The sequence below is a fragment of the Xenopus laevis genome, chromosome 7S (assembly GCF_017654675.1).
Source record: "Xenopus laevis strain J_2021 chromosome 7S, Xenopus_laevis_v10.1, whole genome shotgun sequence".
Lineage (NCBI taxonomy): Eukaryota > Metazoa > Chordata > Amphibia > Anura > Pipidae > Xenopus > Xenopus laevis.
The window spans coordinates 38,357,898-38,368,487 of record NC_054384.1 but is presented as its reverse complement, the minus strand read 5'-3'; the positions used below and the strand labels follow the sequence as shown (position 1 = coordinate 38,368,487).

General features: G+C 37.0%; 1 protein-coding gene across 1 annotated transcript in view; it reads left to right on the top strand.

Moving 5' to 3' along the window:
* wapl.S (WAPL cohesin release factor S homeolog) overlaps window positions 1-10,590 on the top strand; it is a 63,913-nt gene that overhangs the window by 21,544 nt on the left and 31,779 nt on the right. The window contains exons 4-7 of the mRNA XM_018239476.2: window positions 3,303-3,412; window positions 6,973-7,068; window positions 7,892-8,041; window positions 9,115-9,251. Of these exons, the coding sequence (XP_018094965.1) occupies window positions 3,303-3,412; window positions 6,973-7,068; window positions 7,892-8,041; window positions 9,115-9,251 (493 nt within the window). The remainder of the gene's footprint in view (window positions 1-3,302; window positions 3,413-6,972; window positions 7,069-7,891; window positions 8,042-9,114; window positions 9,252-10,590) is intronic.

Genomic DNA, 10,590 nt, shown 5'->3' with positions numbered 1-10,590 from the left:
GTCTTCTCACTTTGTGTGGCTGCATTAGACAACCCATTCAGAGCCATTGTATCATAGGCTTTATGTAATATTCATGGCTTCGATAAAATCAGAGCAAAGAAAAAAGTTTTAAAGTGCCAAATTTTCTAGAAATTATTTTCTGCTGGTCATAGTGTACATTATGAATAAATGAATATGGGGCAGTTTTATTTTAGGTGTTTGCAACTTTCAGTGAGGTTCATTTTCTGCATATTTCCATTACCTTATGTTAGTGGGAGTAATGTGAGTATAGCCCCAAAGTTTAACGAATTTCAGTTAGCAATAAATCAGATGTTGGTTAAACAGCTGACTAGTAAGTTCTACCTGTTGAATGGTTACTGTGAGTAAGTTCTGTGAGCAGACTGCACATACTTAGGGATCCGGTCATCAGAAAACATGTTTTTTTCAAAACGCATCAGTTAATAGTGCTACTCCAGCAGAATTCTGCACTGAAATCCATTTCTCAAAGGAGCAAACAGATTTTTTTATATTCAATTTCAAAATCTGACATGGGGCTAGACATTTTGTCAATTTCCCAGCTGCCCCTGGTCATGTGACTTGTGCCTGCACTTTAGGAGAGAAATGCTTTCTGGCAGGCAGCTGTTTTTCCTTCTCAGTGTAACTGAATGTGTCTCAGTGAGACATGGGTTTATACTATTGAGTGTTGTTCTTAGATCTACCAGGGAGCTGTTATCTGGTTACCTTCCCATTGTTCTGTTGTTTGGCTGCTGGGGGAGAAAAGGGAGTGGGTGATATCACTCCAACTTGCAATACTGCAGTAAAGAGTGATTGAAGTTAATCAGAGCACAAGTCACATGACTGGGGGCAGCTGGTAAATTGACAAAATGTCTAGCCCCATGTCAGATTTCAAAACTGAATATAAAAAAATCTGTTTGCTCTTTTGAGAAATGGATTTCAGTGCAGAATTCTGCTGGAGCAGCACTATTAACTGATTCATTTTGAAAAAAAAAAAATGTTTTTCCCATGACAGTATCCCTTTAATAATGACTTATTAAATTCTTTAAATCTTTGCCATGCAGTGTTCTCTTTAGTTCTCTCCTTAGTCTAGTTTTGCTTTATTCATCTTTTTGGTTCACTAAAACTGCTATAATCCTTTCTACTGTAACTTAAAATACCCCTGTTAAGCAGTTGTTATGCGAAAGTCATGATCTGCCAAGTAGCCTTTTGATTGGCTAGTGACACATTACATAATTGTAAGCCAGCCAGTTACCTGCTGCTTGGACCCCTTTCTGAAGACCTGACTTTAGTTAGACAAGTGAGTTTCTTATGGGGCCAGCTTTTAGCTGCGAAATAAATTGGAAAATTGTCAAGATTGCTGACATTTTATTTTCTCTTCATGATTATTTAGCATATAGGGTGTAACACAGGCAGACTGCCATTGTTTGCTAAGCAAAAGAAGTCTGCAGCTGGCATTTACTTAGTCAATGCAACTGGCATAATGAAAGCAAGCGATCGTAATTTTTGATATGGTTAACAACTTGACTAAACAATGGCAGACTTTGTCTGCTGTTGTGTTATCCCCTACAACATCATTTTGAATGTTGTGGAGAATTGACATTTGTTTAGTTCCCATCACCAAAATAGAATAGAACAACATATGTATTCCTACTTGTATTTACAAACCATTCAGATTTGCTCAAGTTTATATTACCTTCAACTGTCCTGCACTGAACACAACTTAAAATGTGGTGCAGCACAGCTTTTTTTTTATTTGGGTCACCACACCTTAAATCTATTACAAAACCCTGTTAACATTAAACAATATCTATTCTATAAATAATACATTCTATTTATCTGCTGAAAATTATGAATATATGATGTCCTTATAGTACTTGTTCCTAGTGTGATACTAATTTCAGCTTGCAGTTTGTGTCCTAAACCAACTGTTTTTAGGTTTGCTTGACATCTTTCTTTTTCACCTTCCAAAGCCTTTTAATGTTTTGCCACTTTATAAGAGAAGATTGTGATGTTGTGTGATGTTGGCATTGTACTGCAGCTATGATTGATGTAATCATTCAATCATAGCTGCAGTAAAAACAATGCCTTTTTTGGTCATAACAGATTATTGTTACAGTTATGGTAACCGTTATCCGGAAAGCTCCAAATTACGGAATGGCCATCTCCTGTAGACTCCATTTTATCCCAGTAATCCAAATTTTTAAAAATGATTTTTTTTCTCTGTAATAACAGTCAGTATCTTCTACTTGATCCCTTGGATGTAATGAAAGGAATAGTAAAAAAAAGAGGAGAAAAGGCACATGTTACATAGACAAAATATAAAACACCATTGTATTCTACAGGGCTTATCTGTTATGTGCTATGTAGCCAGCACCTTTTCTCCTTTTTTTCCAGCTTGAATGACTGCCCCCATTTTTTGGTGTTTCTGTTCCTTTAATCCTTATTAGAAGCAGAATGTACATATTAGTTTATTTAGGGGCATATTTATCAAAGTGTGAATTTAGAACTCACCACAGAAAAACTCTCTCTCTAATCATTCCTATTGGATTTTTAAAAGCAGATTTATCAAGTGGTGAACTCCATTGATAAAGAAGATTCTGAAAATCCCATAGGAATGAATAGAAAGTGAATGAGTTTTTCTGTGGTCAGTTCTAATCTCACATTTCAAGGTAGGAAGATCCAAATTACCTCTACTAACCTGTATTTGTAAAGCACCAACATACTTCACATAGGAGTTAGAGGCACCAACATACTTCACACAGGAGTTAGAGGCCCCTGTTCAATAGAAGTAAAAAGGGGGGGCTTGAGAGTGCTCAAATTCAGCAAAGTTAGCGATTTGCACTTAGCAGGTGTCAGTGTCACATGATGTACCTAGGGAATATAAGGCTAGATGAAGGTAAGAAAGGATGCTGAGTGAGGTATTTGGAAGTAGATTTCTGAATAGTTCAGAAATGTGGCTGAAAAAGAAGACTTCAGAAATGCTTTAAATCTCAGGGGAGTAGTATGAATTTTATTCTGAAATTTAGCAAAACATTATAGGAATTGGCGTTGTGTCATCGCAGATTAAAATCAGTTGTAACGGTGTGATCCTGGCACCTGAAATCATTACAGAATGGAGTGATGATAAAGTCTCTGCAGAGGAAAGCAGTTCAAAAGAAAGTCGCATAAGGCAATAAAAAGATAATTTAAAACCATAAATTAACTGTAAAAAAGTACGAATAAGCACTAGTTTTGCAGATTGTTATATTTTCATGTCATATGTGTCTGTTACAAATGTTTGAACAAATTCTGTTGTTCACATGTAGAGTTTTCAGAAGATCAGCATGCTGTGCCTGAAGTCTTCAAAAAGCCTGCAAGTAAACAAGCTGATAAAAGCAAAGATGGTGCACGGAAGATTTTCAGTGGACCTAAAAGGGTATTTTTTTTTAACATTTTCAGTTGCTTTAAACTTGTAGGTAACATTAAAATAATATTGGTATCATAATAAAAAAACAATACATAAACTTGGAAACAACTAATGTAAATTTACAATGTTTGAAGGGAAATATGTTGTCCCTTATATTTGAATGGATAATTGCTAGTTCTTAACTGAATGTAGAATATCATATAGCAGATAATGGAGGATTTGTAGTGATAAGCGTTTTATATACAACATAATAGTTAATTTGAAGGTTAATGGCTATTTATTCTTTGTGTACTGAAAGCATGTAAACAGATACATTATTAATTGTTGGTTCATTCAAACATCACACACTAAGGTCAAATTCATGTTTAGTTAATTTGTTTGTAGTACCAGAGTACACAGGGTTTCAGAGACAATGCAGCATTAACTACCTAGGTCAGAATTTAGCTTAGCTTAGCAGAGCTGCTAACTAGTGATGTGCAGGTCAACCCGAAGACTGTGGGTCGACTGCCTCACAAAGTTTGCGGTTGGGTGCAGCTGACCTTTAGCCTGCAACCACCCCACTTCTGCCGGGCATGCTCCTTTTTATAAACACGTGTTCCTCCCTCATCTGTGATGTCACAGCGGGGTCGGTGCAGGTATATAAATAGTAGTAGTACTGTTGGGTTAGGATTGGGGCAGGTCATCACTACTGCACATCACTACTGTTAACCAACAGTGAGCCTTTGTCCCCATCCAAAGTTCATTACAGTTTTGCATTATGCTGGGTTTCGTGCCCAAATTGTATTTCACATTAGTCATAATGAAACCTCATAACTTTTGAATGAACAAAGGATACCTTTCAACTAACAGCTCTTTCAAGTATCTATGTATCTTTTTGTTATTATTTTAAGTTATATTTGTATAAATGTAAAAAGCAAGTATAACATGCATTGCTCATGGGAAAAGTATATATAAGAAAGAAACGAATGACAAATCATGCTTATTTGAAAATAATCATACAATATAGTAGGGATGCACCAAATCCACAATTTTGGATTCGGCCAATCCTCGAAATCTTCACGAAAGATTAGGCCGAATACTGAATATTGGGATGGGGAAAACATTTTTTACTTTCTTGTTTTGTGACAAAAGTCACGAGATTTCCATCCCTGCCCCTAATTTGGTTCGGGGGGGGGGGGGGGGGATTTGAGTTTTCGCGTGTTTCCAATTCCAGAACAAGATTTAGAGCTCTAAGTACAAAAAAAAAAATCCTATTTTTCAGGATATAGGCATTTATGCAAGAAAAATATTTTATTTTATGCTCAAAAATGTAACTGATTTGGAAAGCTTCAAGTGTCTTGAATGTGCCAATACCAGATAAATATAGTTTTATGGAGATTTCTGACTTCTATAAATCAAAAACTCCCAGCAGTAAATTACCAAATTTCAAAGTATTACAGAAGAATATGACATACCGTATATACTCGAGTATAAGCCGCCCCGAGTATAAGCCGAGGTACCTAATTTTACCTCCTAAAACTGGGAAAGCTCATTGACTCGAGTATAAGCCGAGGGTGAGTAATGCAGCAGCTTCTGGTAAGATTCAATAAAAAAATTGAGGGTTTCTACTCCCAGTGGAGGTGCTGGCGTCTCGTTTTTGGATGCCGGTGACCATTCTTGGACACCGGTGAATATTCTTGGAGACTATTCTTGGACGCCGGCAACTATTCTTAGGTGCCGCCGACTATTCTTAGGTGCCGGCGACCGTTTTTGCGCTTGGCCCGAGTATAAACCGAGGTAGAGTTTTTCAGCATATTTTGTGGGCTGAAAAACTCGGCTTATATTCGAGTATATACGGTACTTTAGATTCCAAAGCCAATCAATCCTGGAACATTCGTTTTACCCCAGGAAAACATATATTTCTGAAATGTACAAATTTTGCCGAAAACCAAAATGGACAACCAATTCTTTCTACTCCAAAGTACCACACATCAAAGCTTTTCTGAATGTAGCAGTTTCTATAAAAAAAATTATGAAAATTCTGAAAAATCACCTCAAAACTTTCCAGATCTAAAATGGGTAACCGTCTTTCTACTGCTCTAAACTACTGAGTCACAATGCTTTCCCAAAATAGTTGGTTTTGATGGACTATCTGAAAATCGCCTCAAATCTTCTACTTTTAGGATCTTATCTCCCACACAACATTAGGTGCCAAAAAAAATCCTAAAAATTAATGGCAGGGGTCCACTGAACAGTTTGATTCCCATTGTTCATAGGATTACCAATGTTTCTGGCGTTTAGACACCTCAAAATGAAGTTAGCACATTTTGTAACTTTTCCCAGAAGTCACTTCAGCTTCTGAATAATCAACACATTTACTGCATTTTTTTGCGGGGTAAAAACACAAACAATACCTTGACCCCCCACAACCTTATATTTTTGTAAAGTACACATTTAACTTAATCTAAAATGGGTAAACATGTCTTTCTACTCCAAACTACTGTCGCAATGCTTTCCCAAAATTGTCAGTTTTGATGCGATACCTGAAAATTGCCTCAAAGCTTCGACTTTCTAGCATCTTATCTTCCACATAGCATTAAGTACCTAGAGAAAACATCCTAAATATAAATGCCAGGGGTCAACTGAACATTTTGATGCCCATTTTGCATTGGAATACCAAAGTATCTGGCATGTAGAGACTCCAAAATGAAGTTAGTGCATACAAAGTGTCCATGAAGTCACTTTAGCTACTGAATAATCAACACATTTACTTCATTTTTTGCAGGGTAAAAACACAAAACAAGTTGACCCCCCCCCCCCCTCTCCACAACCGTATATTTTTGTAAAGTACACATTCAACCGAATCTAAAATGGGAAACCATATCTTTCTACTCCAAACTACTGAGTCGCAATGCTTTCCCAATATTGTCTGTTTTGATCAAATACATGAAAATCAACTCACCTTACACTATCTTAGTATCTTATCTCCCACATATTATTAGGTACCAAGAAGAAACATCCTAAATATGAATATCAGGGGTCTACTAAACAGTTTGATGCCAATTGTGCATTGGATTACCAAAGTATCTGGTGTTTGCAGACCCCAAAATGAAGTTAGTACAAACAATTGTCCTGAAGTTTACTTGAAAAATCAAGACATTTATTGCATTTTTGTGGGGGTAGAAACACAAAAAAAAATTACATTGAGCCCCCCCCAACCATATATTTTTTGAAAGTACACATTCAGCCTAATCTAAAATGGGTAACCATGTCTTTCTACTCTAAACTACCAAGTCGCAATGCTTTGCCAAAATAGTTGGCTTTCTAGCATCTTATCTCCCACATAGCATTCGGTACCAAGAAAAAACATCCTAAATATGAATACCAGGGGTCCACTGAAGAGTTAATGACCATTGTGCATAGGATTAACAAACTATGTGGCGTAGAGTCCCCCAAATAAAAATAGTGCAGATGAACAATTGCAAATATGTTCTGCAGCACTGTCGAATACATTAGCATTGGGACATACAGATTGCACACAAATGGTGAATAAAACCGGTAAAAGTAATTAGTTATCTTTTTTCCCACAGTCTCCAACAAAAGCTGTGTATAATGCAAGACATTGGAATCAACCAGAGTCAGAGGAGCTTCCAGCTGTTCCAGCTTTAAAATCTCAGACTGCACCAGTAAGTCAGGTTTTCTTACTTATGTACGTTGCGTTTGTATCATGCTTGTCACATGGCTCCTGTGCTTCAGTAGCCTTTATTAATTTTATTTTACTGTGTGACGTTGCATGTACTTACAAATGCTGGATGAATAAGACTGGGAGGACCTGTCTTATTTTAAGCATTGCGGCTAATGCTTTTTTAATATTGCTGAATTAGTGCCTCATTTTTTGGAGTATGAATAATGTGGGTGAATAATGGGTGTTCCATTTTTAGGAGACTGTTGATTTAAACCTGTAATAATGGTCAAGGAGAGCTGAATTAACAGAGGGTTGCCAATGTTTTAGGCACTCTTCTGGTGGATTTGTTTACTGCAATTATTCCCCAGGATGTGTCTTGTATAGAAGCACCACCTCCGACTTACCTTTACTTCCTGAGAGTTTTTCAGTAGACTTAAGGTGGCCATACACGTAAAGATCCACTTGTTTGTCGATTTCGCCAAATGAGCAGATCTCTTCCGATATGGCCACATTGAAGTGGGCGATATCTGGTTGATCCGATCGTGGGCCCATAATGTACGCAATATGGGCTGTCTCATTTTCTGATTTTAATGTATTTGTACAGGTCTTTGCATGTTGGCCAGTGGAGTGAACCTACTAACTAAATTCACTTGTGGGAGGGTACCAAATATTTTGGCAATGGCCAGAAAATTCTTCTTCATTGACCTAATAAGCTTGGTGTTTGATGGGAACCTGTTAAGCACCACCACTATTTGTATGTCTATTTCTCTGTACATTTTGTTCTCAGGCTTTATTCTGCAATTTACACCAATGTTTGTTTTTAGGCAAAGCCACCAGATGCACCATGCACAAAAGATGATGGAGTGTTTAAGGCTCCAGCACCTCCTCCTAAAGTAATAAAAACTGTTACAATTCCTACACAACCATATCAGGATATTGTGACAGCACTAAAATGCAGGAAGGAGCACAAAGAAGTGAGTGCTTGTTTTTTTTATTTTCTTCTTTCTCCTGTTTTGATTCCAAATGAATTTTTTTACAAGTAGATCATACATTGCTTAATTTGTTGAAAACCTTAGGCTCATGGCATGGATACTGTTGGTTGTCAGTGCTAATACAGTAATGGTTAGAATTCTCCTATCCACCTGTCGTCTTTCCATTGATTTCTCCCTCACTGCTAGGCCTGCTATAGGCAGAGAATTTCCCAAGCATCGCTAAGGGAAACCATGTCAAAGGGAAAGTAATATCGGCCTCATAATAATCCATCCCCAGATGTAAAATAGTAGACAGTTATCCCACTGCATGGAAAAACATGGACAGTACTGCCCTAAGGGCAAAGAAACAGAGCTACTAGTAGCAGCTACTTGTCACTCTACAAAATAGACAATACCCTGCCATAGACAATACTGAGAATTGCCTCTGCTAAGGGTAAGGCCACACAAGGAGATTCGGGGAGATTTTGTCGCCTGGCGACTAATCACCTCGTCTTTTGCGCGACTATCTCCCCGAACTGCCTCTGCGTTTTTCCCCATAGGCTAGAATGAAAAGTCGCCTGCGCTAATGCACACGTGGCGATGCGTTTTCTATAGTCGCCTGAAGTGGCAACATTGAGTATCTAAAGCCTTTTTTTTTAACACAATCACTTCATTTCATCAACATTAATCTCATTTTATGGGTAGCAGTAAGGAAATGTGAACAACCCCTTTGAGGGCCCTGACACACTAGGAGATTAGTCACCCTGCTGAAGCGACTAGTGTGTTTTCCCACTGTTGATATAGCATTCTGAGAATTAGTCACCTGTAAGGTGATTCATTGCAGGCAACTAATATCCTCGTGTCAGTGGCAAGTTAATTAAAAAACAGTGTGGAAGTTAATTAAAAAACAATGAAACTACATGGCAGATGTCCCCTTCATATTTGTCTAATGAATATATATGAACCTATCTGAAATGTATAGGTGCTAATGACTTGGGTTGGTGTCTGTCTGTGCTAAGTCAAGTTTATGAATACTTTATTTAATCTTCTGATAATTTACCTTTCTTTTCTTATAGTTATATACTGTAGTTCAGCATGTAAAGCACTTCAATGATGTTGTAGAATTTGGGGAAAATCAAGAATTCACTGATGATATTGAATATCTTTTAAGTGGGCTTAAAAGCAGTCAGCCCATAAACACACGTTGCCTTAGGTAAGATATGTATGCATTCCTATACAGTTCCAATAGATATCTGTGCTTGCATGCTTTTGGTACTATACCTTAAAGGAATTGTTCAGTGTAAAAATAAAAACTGGGTAAATCGATAAGCTATGTAAAATAAAAAAATGTTTCTAATATAGTTAGTTAGCCAAAAATGTAATGTATAAAGGCTGGAGTGACTGGGTGTGTAACATAATAGCCAGAATACTACTTCCTGCTTTTCAGCTCTCTTGGTTTACACTGACTGGTTACCCTGGTTACCAGGCAGTAACCAATCAGAGACTTGAGGGGGGCCACATGGGTCATATATGTTGCTTTTGAATCTTAGCTGAATGCTGAGGATCAATTGCAAACTCACTGAACAGATATGACCCATGTGGCCCCCTTCAAGTCGCTGACTAGCTCAGAGTTATAGAGCTGAAAAGCAGGAAGTAGTGTTCTGGCTATTATATTAGACATCCAGTCACTCCAGGCTTTATACATTACATTTTTGGCTAACTAACTATATTATTAACTATTATTATTTATTTTGCACAGCCTATCTATTTACCCTGTTTTTATTTTCACACTGAACTGTTCCTTTAACCATACTCACTGTTCTTCTTAACTTTGAAGTGACATATATTGCAAAACTTCTAGTGCCAATTGTTATAGTTGAATATCCCAAAAACATGATTTTAACTGTGTATAAAAGATATCCTTGTCATCATTATTCAAAACCAAGTGGGTAACAAGCATATCACAAAATTTACAGGCACACTTATACAATAGTCCATTTTAAAGGCAACAATATAACATATTGCAGTTCAGGATCCTTGCACCTCTTAACAAAAGTCCCTGCAGCATATGCAAGTGCATTTATAAATAGTTGTTTCTTTTGAGTCTCTGCTGTTTTGCAGTTGTCCCTTTCAACTTTTTCAAAGGTTGACAGGTAAAACATATTGGTCAGGTAAAACTGCACCTCACTGAAGTAAGAGAAGGAATGCAATGGAGAGAGAGGAACAAAAAAAGAAGCAGCAGCTTACCAGTGCATATGCTATAGGAATTCGGATCTGCAGAATGTTTATATAGAATTAATATTTTATTAAATATAATTAATAATATTGGCTTTTTTATTCTCATGCAACATGTGAAGCAGATAACTAATTTCTAGCAAATATATGTATGGTGATATAAGATTGCATTAAGTTATATTGTGCAGCCTCATCAATTTGCACTATAGAAGTTAGTTTTGTGTGCAGTATATTGCGCTTTAATGCACGTGGGAGTATGCTGTTATGTGGATTGATAAAATGCTACACTCTATATTGTGAGTGATCATTACAGCACT